The sequence below is a fragment of the Rutilus rutilus genome (genome assembly GCF_951802725.1).
Source record: "Rutilus rutilus genome assembly, chromosome: 16".
NCBI classification, from domain to species: Eukaryota; Metazoa; Chordata; class Actinopteri; order Cypriniformes; family Leuciscidae; genus Rutilus; species Rutilus rutilus.
Window position 1 is genome coordinate 2637616 of NC_140224.1, and position 20485 is coordinate 2658100.

The 20485-nt window shown below is 38.7% G+C and overlaps 1 protein-coding gene and 1 long non-coding RNA gene across 3 annotated transcripts; one reads left to right on the plus strand and one right to left on the minus strand.

The window, feature by feature from the left end:
• Positions 1 to 905: 905 nt before the first annotated feature.
• Positions 906 to 4657, minus strand: sox9a (SRY-box transcription factor 9a). Its single transcript, XM_084435142.1, has 3 exons — positions 4041 to 4657; positions 3623 to 3873; positions 906 to 2970 (listed from the first exon to the last, which is right to left on the minus strand). Exons 1-3 carry the CDS (start codon positions 4475 to 4477, stop codon positions 2264 to 2266), a joined length of 1395 nt encoding a protein of 464 aa, XP_084291268.1. The 5' UTR covers positions 4478 to 4657; the 3' UTR covers positions 906 to 2263.
• A 1919-nt stretch (positions 4658 to 6576) lies between these two features.
• On the plus strand, positions 6577 to 19127 carry LOC311306632. 2 transcript variants are annotated; one of them, XR_014630190.1, is made up of 3 exons: positions 6577 to 6779; positions 11589 to 11719; positions 18072 to 19127. It is a non-coding gene; the product is annotated as an uncharacterized lncRNA (long non-coding RNA). The 2 variants fall into 2 exon arrangements; XR_014630191.1 differs by having other exon boundaries at positions 18123 to 19127.
• Positions 19128 to 20485: the final 1358 nt, after the last annotated feature.

The following is a 20485-nucleotide window of genomic DNA, read 5'->3' on the forward strand; positions in this document are numbered from 1 at the left end:
GGATGGATGGATGGATGGATGGATGAATGGGTGGGTGGGTGGATGGATGAATGGGTGGGTGGGTGGGTGGATGGATGGATGGATAGATAGATAGATAGATAAATTTAAATAAAAGTGTTAATTTTCACAAACATTTGAACTGTTGGTTGGATGGATGGATGGATGGATGGATGGATAGATAGATGGGATATTTAAGTAGATACTTTGTGTATATTTTGAACAGAAACGTCCCATCTCATTTCCTGGGTAAATGTTAGTTTTGTAGGCATAATAATTTCTGTGCACACGGCAACATAAATAACTCCGGCGTATTGAAACAGCTGCGACCGATGGACCTCCGACCCTCCACTGGAGTGGGCTGCCGCTTCTGTCGTCTCTCCTTCACATACGAATGAGATGTTTATTAATACTGTCCCATATCTGGTATAATGTATAATGCCGTATAACGAAAAGTCCCTAGCCACGAGAGTATGTTCAGAATCCCAATCCCTGTTACTTTACCATCTGTACACGAGTGTGATGATTCTACACAGTGTTTAAAACCAGCAGATGTTTGTTGTTTCTGGTTTTGTAAACTGGTACAGATGACTCAGTCACAAAAAAATTGCTGAAAATCACAATAATTCAGTAGAACATAATGTCTTTGGCATGACAGACTTGTCAATATTTCCCTTTGCTGACTGTTTAGAGGAACAAACATAGGGAAGCACACAAGAACACTAAAAGCTGTTTTTCTTTTCTTTTTTCGCCAACAAACTGGTGTTATAATGTGCTGACTGTACGGCCTCCTGCTGCTTCATCTGTACGAGGGACGCGATGCTTACGTAACAAGACTAAAGTTTGGCATTCCGGCTAAACTGAAACCATACACATTCATGCATGCAATAAACAGTCATAGGTGTCTATTTTATGTTTTATTCTCACTTTTATTGCAAATATAATACAAAAGATGAGCTTCTTCAAAGGCAGTAAAATGTTAAACTTTTTAAAGACAAAAACAACTTGTTCAGTCTCGTGTAAAAAAAAAAGAAAAAAAAAAAGATAACATCAGAACTGAGATCGCTGACGTCGAGCAAAGCACAAAAGTGGAAAGGGAAAAATCGAGAAGCAAACAGAGATGCCGACTAACTAACTAACGAACTAACTAATGAACTACTTAAAAACAAATTAGAGCGTCGTAAAACTTTCCGAACGAAAGACTACTCTTCCAGTTTAATCAGCCTTGTTTTAGAAACCGCAACAGTATTTTGTGCATTACACAACTGGTTAGAAATAAGGACAAATAAACATTTAAAATAGAAAAATCTACATACGATAAATAAACATGATGAATACAGAATCGTACCATATTAAGTACCAGCCCTCTGTCTAAATGGCCCGTTGGATTATATGTCACCATATTCAGAGGCGCAAAATAACATCATTTTTTTGTATAAAGTATTAAAGAATAAAATGCAAATAATTTCTTTGAAATAAAATTAATACTAATAAATAAATTAAAAGGGTTAAGATGGGATCCGAAGGGAGGGGGGGGGGGGGCTGTAAGATGACCCTGGCAGCTAATGACAAGCAGAGGTCAAAGGTCACTTCCTGGAGCTGCGACACATGCTGTTACACACTCAGTAAATTCTCAGCTGCCGCTGCCACGTCGATATTCCCGCTAATTCGCTTCCAGCGTTTGACAGGCACTGATGTTGGGGGATCGAGACGTGAGCTGGGAACGACTTTAAAAAAACGGCTGGATGGGGACGGTATTTTACAGGAACATAAATAAAGGGTACGAACTCAAACTATAAAATATAAAATGCACTGCATGAGGACAATAAAGGGTGTTGTTATTAGTGGGAAGAAGAAGAAGAGAAAGACAAAAAGGAAAACAAAGCCGTACTACCAAGAGTGGTTTAGTAAAAATAGAGACTTTTCTACAAGAAACACAAAAAAGGCCGGATCGGCGGAAATACAAAAAGGACATGTTAAGAAAACATACACAGTACATATTAAAGTATCAATAATCAATAAGTCCTCACAGAGGAATCATTTCTCAAAAATGTTTCTTTTCTTGCAATCAAGGCTAAAAATATATATATTCTAATCACGATTTCAGGCGATTAAAAAAGGCACGTTGGGAGCCGTTTTTGTCAAAGTCCAGCTTTCTTTCCTACATTTCATTATGTGTATGTGTGTGTGTGTGTGTGTGTGTGTGTAAAATTCAAGTGTGTGTCTAAAGAGAGTGGAATGATGCGTAATGAGTCTCTGCTCGTCCTCAGGGTCTCGACAGCTGTGTGTAGACCGGCTGCTGCTGCTGCTGCTGCTGGTCCCAGTGCTGAGGAGGACTGTGGTTGGACTGGGGGATGTTGGGAACCCCTGTAGAGTCAGCGATGGGTGTGTACATGGGCCTCTGGCTGGAGCTCATGTAGCTGAAGGTGGAGTACAAGCCGGAGCTCTGCCCGCCGGCGTGGGTGTAGTAGGAGGTGGCGCCGCCCTGGTGGTCGGGGTAGTCGTACTGCGCGCGGGTGATTGACGGGAATGAAGTGCTGTAGTGTTGTAGATGCTGGACGTTGAAGGAGCCGTAGCTGACGTGTTGTGGCGAACCCTGTTGCTGTTCGTTGTAGTGGCTGGGACTGAGCTGCTCGGTCTTGATGTGTGTCGTCCTCGGCTGGTCCGGCTCTCCGGCGCCGAGCGGGGTGAGGAGCGCGCCGCTTTGAGCGCTGGCGTTCTTCCCCATCCAGGTCCCGTAGCCGCCCACGTAGCCGTGCCCGTTCGGCGGCAGGTACTGGTCGAACTCGTTGACGTCGAACGTTTCGATGACGTCGCTGCTGAGCTCGCCGATGTCCACGTCGCGGAAGTCGATGTTGAGCGGACGTCCCGTGCTCTCCTGAAGCGGACGGGTTTCCCGCTTCAGATCCGCTTTGCCTGGCTGAGCGTCAGTTTTCGGGGTGGTGGGAGGGGTGGGCGGCCCTTGGGACTGGCCTGTTTGGAAACGGAGGAGGAGGAGGAGGAGGGGAGAGAAGAAGGTTAAGCACAGATGACCAGGGCTGGGCAGATTACTTACTGAATACGAACTACATGATAAAAAAAATGCTGGATTAAGTTACACTACTTTCGGTGTAAGATAATCTCATACCATATTGATATAAAAATACATTACACATTTTGGGAATCCCAGCATTACATTAATACAAAAGGGTGTGAATATGAAAGACAAAGCCTTACATTGCACTGGAAAAAAGTATATGATCAACAAGTTATGTTTTTACATTGCTTTAACTCATCTAAATAAGTTAAGCAATTTTCAACTTTTTTACACATTTTTAAGTCAGTTTGATGTAATTTAAGTTGAAATGAAGTTGATTGTAAATTTAAGGGAGCAATGAATCAATGAATTTGACTTTTTGAATTTCTTGAATTTCACATTTGGTGAATAATACGTAATCAATAAAAAGTAACTAGTCTGATTAGGAGTATTTTAAAATCTACTTACAAGTATTCCATTATTGGAATCAGATTACGTAATATAGATTACAAGTTACTACCCAGCACTACAGATGACGCAACAGCACATAAAAAAACAACAACACTCGGCCAGGAATCGATTTGATCACGTAAAGTTGAATATGCCCACCTGAGTGTTCGCTGGGCGAGTGCACTTCTCCCATGCTGGACGCGGGCGAGTCTGCTTGCTGGAGCGCTTTAAAGATCGCGTTGGGCGAGATGTGCGTCTGCTCGCTGCCGTCCTCGGACTCGCTCTGCCCGTTCTTCACAGACTTCCTCCGCCGAGGCTGGTACTTGTAGTCGGGGTGATCTTTCTTGTGCTGAACCCTGAGGCGCTCAGCCTCTTCCACGAAGGGACGCTTTTCTCCCTCGTTCAGTAATCTACCCAGAGCAGAACAATATGAACACACCGATACATCCACAAAAAAATAAATAATAATGTTGCATGCAAATATTGCTAAGCCCATGCATTAATGCCGTTAAGCGAGTAGCCTACCCAATTGCATTTTATTTTAAACGAGCAATGCACGGTTGGTTGATTTATTTACCTCCAGAGTTTTCCCAAAGTTTTGCTGAGCTCTGCGTTGTGGAGGTGCGGGTATTGATCCGCGAGCTTCCTGCGCGCCGCCTGCGCCCACACCATAAACGCGTTCATCGGTCTCTTCACGTGCGGCTTGTTTTTGCTCGAGCCGTTCACTCTCACCGGCATGGGCACGAGCGTCCAGTCGTAACCCTTCAGCACCTGAGACACCGCCTCTCGGATGCACACCGGGAACTTGTCGTCTTCGTCCTTCTTGAAGTCTCCGAGCGTCCCGTCCGGAGCCATGAGGCTGTTCTCCGCGGGGCGCGTGTTCTCCGTGTCGGACCCCGAGGCGGACGGGCACGGGGAGCCCGCGGAGTCCTCGGACATGCTCGGACTGGGGGCGTCAGACAAACACTTCTCTTGCTCATCTGTCATTTTCAGGTAGGGGTCTAGTAGATTCATGCGAACACTGTAGATGGACGATCTCAGAGAATTCGGGTTGCAAGTTTCGCCTCCAAAAAATACTTTCCAACTTTGAATTCCTGCAAATCCAACGTGTGCTCGCTTTCAGGTGGCAAGCACTAGAGTGTTTCTGCAAAAGCAAAGCGCTCCCTGTGCGCTCCCGTGTAGTATTTCCAAGAGAGGGACGAACTTTGGTTTGTCAGCTGAGCGCGCACGGGCTTTTAAACAGCACGCGCTGTGACGAAAAGGAAAACGATGCCTCCTCTTGCCCACCCCTCTCTCACTCTCAATAATTATCACTCACAATTTAGCATTTTCATTTGAGAAATCTGCTTTAAGTTACTTTCAAGAAGTGCTGTTTTCATAATAAGTGCATGTTGAAAACGGCTGTAGGCTATAATTGTGGAAGCGCGTGCCAACGCTCGATCGCGCGGCCTGAAACGTTTAATTCTATGGGCCGTAAAAACTAGTACATATATACCACGAAAGATTTCGAGCGAATGCAAACAATCCTACGAGCTTAATATTCAAACCACTGGCTTTTATTCCTTTATTTAGTGACTGATTTAGGAAAGCTTGGCTCAAGGAAGTGTGTTACTCAGTCAGTGACTCAGCAAAAGATAAAGCTTTCCACTCGCTCTAATTCCTTCTTTTCAACGGGTTTAGAGAAGTTGCAAATATTGTTGCAACTATTCATCAAGTCGTGCAGTGACTCTCTGAAACTGACCGATAGGGGGAGACAGAGTTCTGTGCTCGGTTCACCACAGTCCATTAGTGCTGTTCAGACTCTGTGTGTAATAATGCAAATACTGGCGGTGAATTATTGATTAAAATACAGTATTTACTGTCACACAGCATTTATACAGGGGAGACCGAGGAGCTTCGTAACACATTTTGTTTAGACGTCTTTTATTTTATTAAGAACAACATTTCACACTTTTATAAGAAAACCCTCATATTTGTATGCTACAAAACAAAATACTATTGAAATCTACAGACTATAATGCATTGCAACCTACCTGACTTTCGTATTTGTATTGTATGCATGAATTAATTTTCATAATCAAATTTACTTTAGAACCAGCCCATCCTAATTTAATCTTAAAACAATGAATAAATATAGAAATTCATGAAACACATTTTAACAAATGAAGTAAATGTGCTTTATACTGTATTTTTTATTTTCTTATCAATTATTTATACATATATGGTGGTGCTCATTGTGATTTCACCCTGGAAACTCATTTCTAATTGGTTAAAACTGATGGATTTACTCTCCCTATTGGTTGAAGGCAACTTCTGAAAGAGGTTCAGCATCCGTTTTCATGCAAACTTTAGGGTTGCATGAGTTAGGAAAAGACAAATATAACAATAACGACGAGGCAATTGACTCCAATTCCCTTTTTTTCAAAGGGAAAAAAGGCAGACTTGTGGATGTTGAAGCTGTTTGTTTGCGTTATGTCAAGCTCTTGCGATGCACAACCAGTCAGAAATCCTATCTGCCCCGCAGTTTAATTAAGGCTCAGAAAGCGAACTGTGAGCGTTTTGATTCCTCCTCGCTCCGACACACAGCGTTTATTTTCACTGGATGTGCTTATTTAAATGATTCACTTCAAGCATAAACATAACAGAACTTTTAGGACCTTCGTCAATAGCACGTTCCCCCTTCTGTTAACGGCACGCTGCTAATAGGAAGGAGAGGCTCGGTTTATTTATTGTAATGCGCGCATGAGCCAATGCCGGAGTGAATGACAGCTTTTCAACTTTGCATACTTTTATCAACCAATCTTTTAACTACTGCTTGTGAGCTTGAATTGCATTAAACTCCTGTTACGATAACGTTACAGCCAATTAGATAAGTGCTACCACATTTGCACAATAACGCTAACTTCTCCTTTACAAGTTTCACTAAAGGTGTTCAAGTAATAAAACGTTATTGGAGTGCAACTTGCATTGTGATTAACTTATACAACCTGTTAAGCAGAACTCACATCTGAGTCACAAATAGCGTTGAGACGGTGATTTCTCACGAGATACACCTACACCACATCCTGTCAAAAATGTTTTAGCAACAGATGGCAAAAGCTGTGCGTGTTTTATGAACTTGCCCCATTTGATCTGTTTTGTCTTATTTTGTTGGCGTTATATATTCAACTGTTGTATCAGTCAGCCTGTATTACATTGTAACGCCTCTGTAACATTAAAGCAATGACCATGAACAGGGCTAAGGATCCTACAAAAGGCCTTGGGAAACTTCTCATCTTTTCCTGGAGTGATGGTGTGAAGACTTTGTGCAAACATTGTAGGTAAACTGTTTGCCATTTCTTACTTTGTCTCAGAGGTGTTTAAGGAGCATTCTCGTTCTCTCCGTGCTATTCAGAAGTTTTGTTTTTGGCACAAAAACGTCGCAAAGCTAATTAAACTTCCTTATGCTGTATGGGGAGTCATGCACTAGTTTGGTAAACGTGACTTTATCTAGTATTTCTTCAAGAATGTAGAAATCCAAAAGACCTTCCAGTCGCTGCCATCTTGACCCCGCTGCAACAGACCAAAAGACTAGAAGAAACTTCTGAAAGCCTCGGGCAAACATGACTGTGCGTTCTACTTATCATGTGTTGGAGCCTACGTGGGAAAACTTATATAAACTCACAATGTGAGAAATAAATGAGACATTATGTGTTGCATGGAAGGAATAAAGACATGAGTTTGGAGCAGCATTTTGAATCCATTCTCTTCCTCAAATTCTTTAAAATCCTATAAAAATGTAAGATTTTTAGAAAACAATAAGCCTACTCATTAAAGTCCACCCCTGAACTAACCGTCATTGGGACGTAAGCAGATCATACATGAATTCATACGAATTGGCTGGCAATTTGCCAAAATGTAAAATAGTTATGAATTGCTATGAGATTGTGTTGGAGGAACAGACCAAAATTTCCAGCATTAAACTTGGAAGAAGAGCATTTGGACCAGTTTAATAACACTTTATTGTCATTTTGTAGCTTGACTGTCCTAGTCCTCATTCAAATGCATTATGTTCTTCAGAATGTTCTTCAAAAATATCACATTTAAGAAAAAAAAAGTCATTGCTTTTGTGTTCTCTCGCAAATGCTTTACTTTCCACCGAGTAACTTTGCATTCGTTTGCAAAACCTTTTGTGTTCTTTGTGAGTGAAAAGTTTCAAAGTTTCTCAGGGGAACGCAAAAGCATTGCCAAATAAATGTTCCTCCCATCTCATATTTTTCCTTCTTTCCTTTTAATGACTCCGTAACATTGTCATCGCTGACAGACATAAAATTGTAATTGTGAGATATAAATACACATTATACGATAAAAGAATTCAATAAATAGTAAAAATTGTGAGATATACTGTAAAGTCAGATTGCGAGAAATAGTCATAATTGTGAGATATTCATTTAAAGAAATAGACACAATAGACATCAAGGTATTCTGGGATATAATTTCTCATTACATGAAATACTTGCAATTGAAAAAAAAATAAAAAATGAAAGAGATAAGAAGTCAAATTGAGAGAAATTGAAAGTCACAATTGTGGGATATCCAGTAAGAAATAGTTGTAATTGTGATACATAGTCACATTGTGAGATATAACGCAAAATAAACAAAAGTTGCAGCTGCACCTTTTTCTTTGGTTTTACTCTGACACAGAAATGTGTGTGAGGGTTGTGTCGAGGTCAGAGGTTCTTCCAGGCACTCCGTCGTTATCTGTGATTTACGGCAGACTAACCAGTTTCAGCGGATCAGAGGCTGTTTGTTAACATGCGTCACCCTGCCGTAAGTAAAGTCGGAATGGGTTTAGGCTGATCCAGATGTTTGTGAACGTTTCCCTCCTACTGCAGTATATATCCACGCATTTAAAATGAGCCGGATTCCACGGCAACCACAACATATTACTGTAAGTAAATAATGAGATCACTTTCATGCGCGTTGAGCAGCCGAGCTGATTAAACATGTGAGGGCTGGGGAAGCGGACACACACCGGGCCCAAACCGGAGCAAAGCCACGGGAATCCACACACGCTCCAAAGATACAGCTGGCTCTTAAAAATAACAATGTGCTTTTGCGCCAAGCTAAATGTGCTAATGACAGATCCGCACCTTTAAGGACTCTTTTGGGCTTCTCGGGGGTTGAGGCTTCAGAAATGTGTTTGTCAGCAGGAGGGCCGAGCCAGTGGAAACGCAGACGCTAGCCGTGCCCGCCATTTTCACAGCTCCGCAATTCTCTGATGCAGCGAAACGCTAGTCGGTCTGGATCCCGGTCCAGTCATAGCACAGCACATTTTTAATTGAATTGTGCCTCACAGACAGAGGAGCGGGCAAATATAGACGGATTTCAATTCAGACATCTGGAGGACTGACAGGAACCGTTGCATTAGTGAACTGTTGGCGTAATATATTGTTCTAGTTTACAGCATTGTACATCTGTAATCAGTATTTTGATTACAGTATATCAGTATTTGATATCAGTATATCTTTTGTTTGCATCACTAAAATCATTGTGATACAAGTTGATTAAAAGGCAAAAATGGTTATGGAATAAATGCCAACATATACTGTATATTTTTGTATATGCCAATGGCATGCGTGCATTGGTAACGCTTTACAATAAGGTTTCATTTGTTAACTACAGTAAAAAACTGAACTAACAATGAACAATACATCTACAGCATTTATTATTTGATTTATTTTACCTTTATTTAACCAGGATAATCTCTCTGAGATTACAAATCTATCAGATGTAATCACAGGTTAACAAAATAGAATAACAATAAAAAGTTAAATACTTACTGCACATCATTGATACTAGATTTAAAATGTTCCATATATAGACACCAGAGTTTGTAATTTCAGCTTTGATTGGAGTAAATTCCCGTCTGCATACATAAAAGCAGTTCAATAAGTAGTTAAATATGCATTTTCCTTCTAATGAACAGAGAAGGCCAAGCTACTCTGTTATACAAAGTACAATGATGAGTTGAAGGTTTACAATCTGAAATAAATATTAAACTGATAAACTACATCAAGTACAGGTAGAAAGGGGGCAGAAACGAATTCCTTTCTTACATTAAATGAAAAACAAATCTTTAATTGAGTTACGTGAGAGCTAAAAGATAATGTATCGTCAATAATCATGCCAATATATTTATACTTATTAATCTTGGTTCATATTATACATTCACTAATACATTTTTAGTGTGTCTGTTAACATTAGTCAATGCACTTCATGAACAGACAGTGAACAATTGTATTTTTATTAATAAATGCTGTAAAAATTACATTAACAAATGTTAATATCTGAGACCTTATTGTAAAGTGTTACGTGTGTTTTTAAATTCAGACTTAAATTCATGTCACTTTACAATTTCTATGGGTATACATGTCTTGAGAAGTGTCATACCTACAGTATACTGTATGGTCTGCATGCTTTAGAAAGCTTTAGTTTCTGATTGCCAGACTGAATCCGCTCCTCCTGTTGACCTGATCTGACCGGTTCATCCGCTTCTGATGTCTGATGTCATCGCTGCTCTCGCTGACATTCATTCAGACATGCTCTCCAAACCGCAGACTAAATATAGCTGATCATTGGTTAAACAGGTTAATTCTTAACCATGTCCTGTCCCAGTGATGTTTACTGTATCTGAGGTACAGACTGCATGTGTTTTAATGATCAGGCTCAGACTAAATTGATTTTATGTGCATATTTTGGTGGGAGAAATGCAGAATTAAGTGGAAAACATTTAAAATGAGAATTTGCACGTTTGATATTAAGTTTAGCCCTTAATGTAATAAAGGGGAAGTCTTCTGAATTTGATGAAATGTGTGAGATGTTTTTGGAATTTGTTAAAGAATGAGATAAAGGCTATAGATGTGTGAAGTTATAGTATATAATGCTCAATAGGAGTGTATGATATAAAGCGCTGTATGTTTAAGGGTTAATTTAAGTTTTTTTATTTATTTTTTTAATGACTGTCAGGGCTATTGTGGAAGGGAAGGCATTTATGTTACATGCATTTGTTAAATGTGTTTTAAAATTCAATAAAATTTAATTTAAACATGTAAAAAGTAGATAAAAATATAGATTTTGACATTAATTGCATTGTTTTCCTTTATGCAAATGATTCGTGCATCCCCATGGGTGAATTTTTGCTGTTCCTTGCATAATGTATAGCATTATCTGAGTGAGAATGAAATCATTGGAATCAAAATCAAAAGCTTGTGAATCAGAATAGAGCCGTTTTTCCAAATTCCATTACATTTTTTCCTCAAATTCCTTTTTTCCCCCCATTTTAGTTTTTTTTCTCTATTCTGTTTTTAATGGCTTAATTTAAATTTGAAAAAAAAAAAAAAATAGGTCTAATGGTTTTATTTTTATTAAACTTTTACAGATTATTATTATAATTACAATGTTAACAATAAAGGGCAGCCTTTGCCATAAAACCATCTGTTGTCTGTGTGTTGTCTGTTTTAATGTTTTCTGGATTCTGTGATTTATGGTTATGAATACAAATGTATCATTAAAATGCAGGTAATCAAATGAATATTTCATCAACTAAATTTAATCAATCTTTTAAAATGTAATCGCATGAAATAAAAATCCGCACAACAGAGGTTTAGTGTATAAATGAAAACATTTCTTGATTGTGTGATATTCCTTAAATTATGTTTAAATGAATTTCATAATTATTATTAATATTAGTGTTGTTGCCGTGCTTGAGTGTGTGTGTGCAGGAGACGAAACCACGCCGCTCGTTCACACTGAGCCAGACTTTATATTTCAGTAGTAGTCTTTTACGAGTTTAATCTTCACAAACACTTCCATATTGCGATTTGATTAATTGAACTTTTGATATGTTCATCCAAAATGTATGCAATTCCATGACATTTTGAATTATAGTGTAAATTCCATTTTCAAGATTCCATTTGCCTTTTATTATTATTATTATATTTTTTTTTGCATTGTGAATCACAAGAATCAGAATGTGTATTTCTGTATGGACAGCCAGCAATGTGCCCAGCTCATTTCAGTCTGATGTATCTCTCTCTCTCTCTCTCTCTCTCTCTCTCGTTGACCCTCCCTCTCTTCCCTGCAGGCCATGCTAAATGAAAGGGCCTATTCTTTTTTCCTGGGCATGCCAGCGTAATGAAGGAGTGATGAGATCCAATAGCTCTGCCCAACTCGCTGTGATTCCTGCCCCCAGCTCTTTCCACCTCAGACACACAGGTAACTATACGCACAAACGGCAAGAAATGTGCTTGAAAAATGATGCCTGCATAGATAAACACACACTGGCTAAAAATCTCCTTCTCAGGCCATAACTAACCGTCTTCTTCAAATCCATAATATTCAAACTGGACCTCAGAGGAGCTTACAAAATAAGAGCGTATTTCTTTCACCTTTTCTTATTTAACATAGTAATTATAAGGAAACAGAGACGCCTGTACGCTAAGGTTACGTCCTCGTCTGTGTTATTGAAGATGTTTTTGGGTGGAAGGAGCGCAAAGTTTAAAGCGTTTAAAGAGGAACGTAAGAAGAGGTCAGTCGTAATGTAGGATGAAGCAGTGTCGCATTCACTTACACACACATGCACACGTGTCCGGTTCAGGCCTGGGAGATTGAACTGGCACAGCAAGACAGGAACCTTCTAGAAACCGAAAGTGCCTCTTTAGACGCCACAAATGCACACGTAGACATGCATGCATAATAATATCGGTATCTACACGAGTGTTTCACGAGATTGCAGCAACCCTGTGGACTCTCCTCGCTGCCGGTGGATTCTAAGATTACACTCGGAGGAAATTGTCCAGCTTTATTTCCTGAAATCTCCTCCATCAGGATGCACGAGTGTGACTCAAATTGAAGGGAGAGGGAGAGAGAAAAAAACGCAGGAGAGGTTTGAAGTGAGAATGGAAAAAAACAACAATGCTACTGTGAAATACTGTGGGGTGTAACACTATCTTTATGTGTTTCAGATTAGAGCTCTGAATACCCGGATATCTCTATTCCTCCCTCTCACTTTCCCCACTCATGCACTTTCTCAAGGCTTCCTTCTAACAAGTTTATGATACTTTGGAAACGGCGCATTTGTTGGAGCTGCGGTTCACAGAATTCCACAACATCAGGAGTTGATATGGAGAAAGTAAAATATTAAAGTGAAATGGAAAACAGTGTAATGTTGCCTTCAAGCATGTTGATATACAGTATTTACAGTATATATCTTTTTTTTTAAACCAGACCGGAAGTTTGTTTTGATCTAAAATGACCAAAGACATTTAAAGCATGAATTTTCAAGAACATAAATATATTAACTACCTTGAAAACGTAATTTATTTTGTAAAAGTGATGTCAAATAGCCTGAATTTAAAAACAAAATCTTTTTTCTTTTTTGAGCATAATAATGTTTGCGAAATAGACTTTGTATGTTTGTTTTTTTAATCAAAAAACATTTTATTCATTTTTCATATTTGCAATTTAAGACACAAAAAAAGCACATATAACATTTTCTATACATATTGACAGTACAAGTGTAATTTGTTTGAAATCTAATGAAAGCTTGTTTCCCCCACAAAAAAAGGTAATTGCGACTTTTTATCTTGCAATTCTGACTCTTTTTATTCTCAGAATTGTGTGATATAGACTCACAATTGTGAGAAAAAAGTCAGAACTGTGAGTTATAAAGTCAGAATTGCGAGATACAATGTCAGAATTGCGAGTTATAAAGTCAGAATTGCGAGATGCAAAGTCAGAATTGCGAGAAAAAAGTCAGAACTGTGAGTTATAAAGTCAGAATTGCGAGATACAATGTCAGAATTGCGAGTTATAAAGTCAGAATTGCGAGATGCAAAGTCAGAATTGCAAGTTATAAAGTCAGAATAGCGAGTTATAAAGTCAGAATTGCGAGATGCAAAGTCAGAATTGCGAGATATTAAGTCAGAATTGCGAGTTATAAAGTCAGAATTGCAAGTTATAAAGTCAGAATTGCAAGTTATAAAGTCAGAATTGCGAGATGCAAAGTCAGAATTGCAAGTTATAAAGTCAGAATTGCGAGATGCAAAGTCAGAATTGCAAGTTATAAAGTCAGAATAGCGAGTTATAAAGTCAGAATTGCGAGATGCAAAGTCAGAATTGCGAGATATTAAGTCAGAATTGCGAGTTATAAAGTCAGAATTGCGAGATGCAAAGTCAGAATTGCGAGTAATAAAGTCAGAATTGCGAGATGCAAAGTCAGAATTGCGAGTTATAAAGTCAGAATTGCAAGATGCAAAGTCAGAATTGCGAGTTATAAAGTCAGAATTGCAAGATGCAAAGTCAGAATTGCAAGTTATAAAGTCAGAATTGCGAAATGCAAAGTCAGAATTGCGAGTTATAAAGTCAGAATTGCGAGATGCAAAGTCAGAATTGCGAGATGCAAAGTCAGAATTGCAAGTTATAAAGTCAGAATTGCGAAATGCAAAGTCAGAATTGCGAGATATAAAGTCAGAATTGCGAAATGCAAAGTCAGAATTGCGAGTTATAAAGTCAGAATTGCGAAATGCAAAGTCAGAATTGCGAGTTATAAAGTCAGAATTGCGAGATGCAAAGTCAGAATTGCAAGTTATAAAGTCAGAATTGCAAGTTATAAAGTCAGAATTGTGAGATGCAAAGTCAGAATTGTACGTTTTAAAGTCAGAATTGCGAGATGCAAAGTCAGAATTGTGAGATGCAAAGTCAGAATTGCAAGTTATAAAGTCAGAATTGCGAAATGCAAAGTCAGAATTGCGAGTTATAAAGTCAGAATTGCGAGATGCAAAGTCAGAATTGCAAGTTATAAAGTCAGAATTGCGAGATGCAAAGTCAGAATTGTAAGTTATAAAGTCAGAATTGTGAGATGCAAAGTCAGAATTGTAAGTTATAAAGTCAGAATTGTGAGATGCAAAGTCAGAATTGTGAGATGCAAAGTCAGAATTGCAAGTTATAAAGTCAGAATTGCGAGATGCAAAGTCAGAATTGTAAGTTTTAAAGTCAGAATTGCGAGATGCAAAGTCAGAATTGCAAGTTATAAAGTCAGAATTGTGAGATGCAAAGTCAGAATTGTAAGTTTTAAAGTCAGAATTGCAAGTTATAAAGTCAGAATTGCAAGTTATAAAGTCAGAATTGTGAGATGCAAAGTCAGAATTGTAAGTTTTAAAGTCAGAATTGCGAGATGCAAAGTCAGAATTGTGAGATGCAAAGTCAGAATTGAAAGTTATAAAGTCAGAATTGTGAGATGCAAAGTCAGAATTGTAAGTTTTAAAGTCAGAATTGCGAGATGCAAAGTCAGAATTGTGAGATGCAAAGTCAGAATTGAAAGTTATAAAGTCAGAATTGCAAGTTATAAAGTCAGAATTGTGAGATGCAAAGTCAGAATTGCAAGTTATAAAGTCAGAATTGTGAGATGCAAAGTCAGAATTGTAAGTTTTAGTCAGAATTGCGAGATGCAAAGTCAGAATTGTGAGTTATAAAGTCAGAATTGCGAGATGCAAAGTCAGAATTGCAAGTTATAAAGTCAGAATTGCGAGTTATAAAGTCAGAATTGCGAGATATAAAGTCAGAATTGCGAGTTATAAAGTCAGAATTGCAAGATGCAAAGTCAGAATTGCAAGTTATAAAGTCAGAATTGCGAGATGCAAAGTCAGAATTGCGAGATGCAAAGTCAGAATTGCAAGTTATAAAGTCAGAATTGCGAGATATAAAGTCAGAATTGCGAGATAAACTCGCAATTGTGAGATAAAAAGTGTCAATAATCTTTTAAATGGTTTTATTCCATGGCAGAAACGAGCTTCCACACTACCTTGTGCTCATGAGAGCTTAAATGTTTGGTCTGCTCTATTAGTGGCTGTGACGGCTGACTGAAGGCCATTGTTTGCATCATGTCTGTTTATGCAGGATTGCTCATTCTTATTCAAGACCGATGTTTTTGTCTGTTTGGAAGAGTCCTGATGCGTGCATGCGTATGTGCATGCGTAGCATTTGTGTGTGTGTGTGTGTGCGTGTGCGTGTATAATGTCTCTCCGCCCTAATCCCCGGCCCTTGGCGCTGCATTGTACCGCATATTAGACTTGTCATGCAACTAAGTTTGAATTTCTAATAAAAAAATCCAGAGTCTGAGCTTTTAAAAACAAAACCTTTTAGCAAGTGCTCCGGTATCACCTGACAGGGCAAATAAACACAGATGAATGTCACTCTATTCCCGAACAGAACTGATGCTGTTTCCAACCCAAAACATCGGCCGCTTTCGCCTGATCGGCCTGCTCTCTAACATAAATGTAAAATAACTCGCTGACCTTCCCAGAATCCCCCAGCTCCATGTCTCATTGCCCAGAAGTGTATATCACAACCAGCTCACATCAAAGCCCTCGACACGGACTCCTTTATTCCTAATAATTGATGTTTGCTTGGAATTAACACTTTTTAATAAACTGACTGTACACTCAGTTAATGTTCATGGTAAATATTAGCAGAGGGTCATTGACGTCTGCGGACCTAATATGGGGTTTAGCGGACTTAGATTTCCTTTCCTTTCCACAATACTGAACTGTACAAGGCGTCCTCACACAGGACTGCAGGGTTAGCATGTGTTGACTAGCGCTGCGAGTCTAGTGACGGGAAAGACGGTGAAACGCGTCAAATAAACACACAGAGGACATGTTTTGAGGAGGTTCCTGTAAACTTAAACTGTCCAGAGTGATTCCCAAAAGTATCCGTATATTCTCATGATTATGACTGTTTTTGATTACAGTATAGTAGATGCTATGTCATTACTCCGTTTTTTTAAAAGGCTCTTTAAAGCATGAGGCTGTTTTTTAAATCACATACTTCCAGGTAATTCCCCTTGTGAAAATGTATATATATATATATATATATATATAGAGAGAGAGAGAGAGAGAGAGAGAGAGAGAGAATTTACATTTAATTGCATGTTAATTGCAATTGAATGAAAATGTATGTTTATATTTACATGAAAAAGCAATTACTGTTAGTGTTTTTGACCCAAGTACATCTTTTTGTGTGATTTCATACATATGTTGAAATATGTTTAAAGTGTACAACACTTTGATGTTGTTTCTATTGAAACCTGTATGCCATTTAAGTATATTTATAATTACACATTTGCAATGATGAAGGTGGAATTTAGTATATTTAAAGTATATTTACTGTAGATGTACTGTAATATCAAATAACACACAACTGTTAAAATTATAATCAAGTACTTTACATGTGCTTTATCTTAGTCAACACATCCAAATAAGTGCACTTCATTAAAGCATGACAACATATTATTTAATTAAAACATAATGATTTAAACCGTACGTTAAAGTAAAATTTTATTTGACATTATTACACATTTTATATGGGTGCACGTTTTTGAAAGTGTGTTAAGAATTGCACTCACTTTAATGGTATTACATTTTATTAATATAATCTGTAAGTAGTACAGTTTCTCAAAAGCTCACAAGGGTTTGCTATTGAAATGAGAATGCTAACTGATATTAGCATTAGCAATACTAGCTTTCTTTAGGGGCTGTATTATGAGGGTCGTCTTGATGTTCAACGATGCAAATGAGGATTTCAACACAAGAACATCTCAAATATGTTGATCTAAACTTGAACTTGAATAGTATTTATTACTACAGCTGATCTGAAATCAGTGCCAGTGGAGGATGTAGCATGTTAGCATGTTCCTCTCCCGTCTCTGTGTGCGTCTCACTCGTGTTAGCATGTTCCTCTCCCGTCTCTGTGTGCGTCTCACTCGTGTTCGTCCCTCCTTCTCTGTTTGAGGTGTGTTGGCCTCGTCTTTGTGTTCAGATGGAGGGCTTCTGTGGGCTTCTCACTGAGTGCCAACCGATGCTATCGCTCTTTCAAAACAGTCTCTTTCCCAGTCCTAGCATATTTCACACTCGCACGCCACGCAGGATCCAGGTATAGAGTTTGACTGGAAGTTTTACTACCTCATGTTTTATTTAAGCTTATAAGTGTTTGCATATACTTATCTGTGTGCAGTGGGATGCAAGAGTCTGGAAAACTGGGATTTTAGGATTTTTAAAAATGCAAGACAAAAAAAAATGGTTAGGCTACACTTAACCGTGTTACGTGTTACAGTGTAATTATACATTTAAGTACTGTATAAGAAAAGGTTTTAGGGTTAGGGTTAGGATTGGGTTTGGTTTAGGATTAGTTGCATGTAAATAACTTCTAGTTGTTACTACAGTAACTACATGTAGCATGTGTAACTGTAAAATTAAGTGTTACCAAAACTATGCTGATGATAATATAATTAGCAATAAATCAGAAAAAAATCCCACTCACGTCTCAGACTTTTAGACCCCATTACGTGTAGGATATGCACATTTTTTATATATAACGTTTTTATTATGTCTAACATTTATTATGATTATTTCAAGGAGGAAACTTTGAGCTGCATAATTTAATCTTGTGTTTTTTTTATTTTTTTTTATTTTAACATTAAGAGCTCATTTAAAGTGTGTTTGTTCTGTCTTCCATAAAACGTTGTTTCTTTGGTAGGTTTATGACTGACCATATTGCTCCCATTTTACAGTGACATTTTCATCTGCAGTGAGAAATGAGGGAATTTGTGTTTCTGTCCCAGGCGTGTTCAGGAGAAACCACACGCACTCGCTTCTAATGGGAGTCTTCCTGGCTAGCGCCAGCTCATGAACATGGAAACGTGGTTGCCCTCGTCAATCCAAAAGCTACAATGCATCGCTCTGAAAGCAGACTGAGCCAGAGGAAAGCGCCGCGTCCAATACGCTCTCCTCGGCAAGTGCCATGTTTGTTTTATTTCATGATTTTATTTTCCTAGCCTAACTCCCCCTGCTTTTCGGACTATTGAATGCTGAGGCGTAAGTGTTTATCTTGAATTTTTTTGCAAAACGTCTCGCAAAATGAAAATAAAGGTAATGTCACACTGATAATATTTGGAGTGGCAAGTGGGTTGTTTTCCTTTTATTAAATGCTGATTAATATTCAGTGGTAGAAAGGTTAATACTGGCCGTTATTCCCCTATATCCTGCAGAAAGCTTGCTTTTCTGGGTCTGGGGGCCGAAACGCCGAATGCACGGATGTCTGGTTTAAATTACTGAATAAGCTCAATTTCATTCACATTTTTGCACTTCGGTTTTTGCTGTCTTTATTTTTTTTCAGGGTAGTTGTAATTGTCAAAATTAGGTGTCTCTCACAGACTGGGGAAACCTTAAACGGAGAAAAAGAGGCCTCATTACTTTAGTCAGATTTCCTTTGGGAAGAACTGTTTAATTAGCGGGGAAACACAAGTATGGATGGTGAGACGCACTCTTTCACAGTCTCAGTCGTTCCACAACATGTTGTTGTTACATGATGATTAAGACGGCGATGATTAGGCTGAAATTAAGGCAACCCCTCTGATTCACATGTATTTATACGGTGCCAGGTTGGCCTCCACTCCTCCCACAGTGAATCATACGGACCCATTACCAGAGCAGGGAGTGGGTGCGGTTGCCAGTTCAGACTCTTTTTCATTTCCAGAACTGTGATCAACCATGTTAACCATCTCCACATTGCACCCTAATGCCACTGATCCAATGCTACACACAGCTTCCATGTTTGGCTGGAATAGATGAACTTTTTTTCCTACAAAGGAAATTGATGTTTAAGGATAACTTACCAAAGACAGACCTATGAGCTACGAGGGTCTGGATCGATGGTGTGTGCTTGTGTTGATTGCATCCGTTCACATTATTTCAACCTATTTATTTTTTTATATTTGTGTTTAACAGTGGAATTTGGGGTGAAAACTACATTACCCATGATGCTGTACAGTAAATTCCACCAATCAGAGAGGCGCAGAAAGCAAAATGCATCAAAGGAGCTCTTCAGCTCGGCCCACTCCCATGAAGCACCACAAATTATGAAATTGAGTCTGCCTCCCTACTTCTCTAAATACATAATATTTCTTTAAAATATCCATCCATCCATCCATCCATCTATCTATCGACCATCCATCCACCAATCATCCATTGTTCTATCTATTGACCATCCATCCATCGTTCTATCATCCATCCATCCATCCATCCATCAACCATCCATCGACCATCCATTCATCTATTTATCGACCATCCATCCATCCATCCATCCATCCATCCATCCATCCATCCATCCATCCATCCATCCATCCATCCATCCATCCATCGACCATCCATTTATCTATTTATCGACCATCCATCCATCCATCCATCCATCGTTCTATCTATCATCCATCCATCCATCCATCCATCCATCCATCCATCCATCCATTTCCCTTTTTAAAGCTGTTAAGTTCACAGTCTTGTACTTTTGTTCGATTTTCAAATACTTTTTGCTTCAAATCAATTTGTAATGTTGTGATTCTCATTGCTGATTCACTTCATTTCATGGATGCCGTTTTTCAAATTGGTGGGCAAGAAAATATTTTGAAAATGTCCTCTCAGGGTCTGTGGGCACGGTCTCCAACATAAGAGCACATGGCTGTGGTTCTGACTCATAAAGTGAGAAGTTGGAGGTGTCCTGGAAGAACTCTGTAACCAGAACCCAGTATTTTGACAGCTTTTCTAAGACGGCTCTGGTTTCCTGAAGGAAAAACTGATAAATCGCAGCTTTCATCATTGCTGAGTCACTTACAAAAGCTCTGTCGCCCATTTTGTCCGATGTATTTCTCTCTAAGAATGGCGGTAACAAGCCCCTCATGGGTAAGGGTCAAGTGAGCTGGTGCATGGGACTTATCATCTGCAAAATGTCTGCTTTATGAGTTTTATTTACTTATCTATCTGCAATGTTGCTTATAAAAGCTGCTTGTTGGACTACAAATAAACAGTGAGATTACTTAATGGAAATAATTGATCAAGCACAGAGCTGCATACTTAATACATCAAATACTAAGCCATTTATTTTCAAATAATGACATTTATGTGCATCCAAATTTCAAAAGAAGACGAGGAA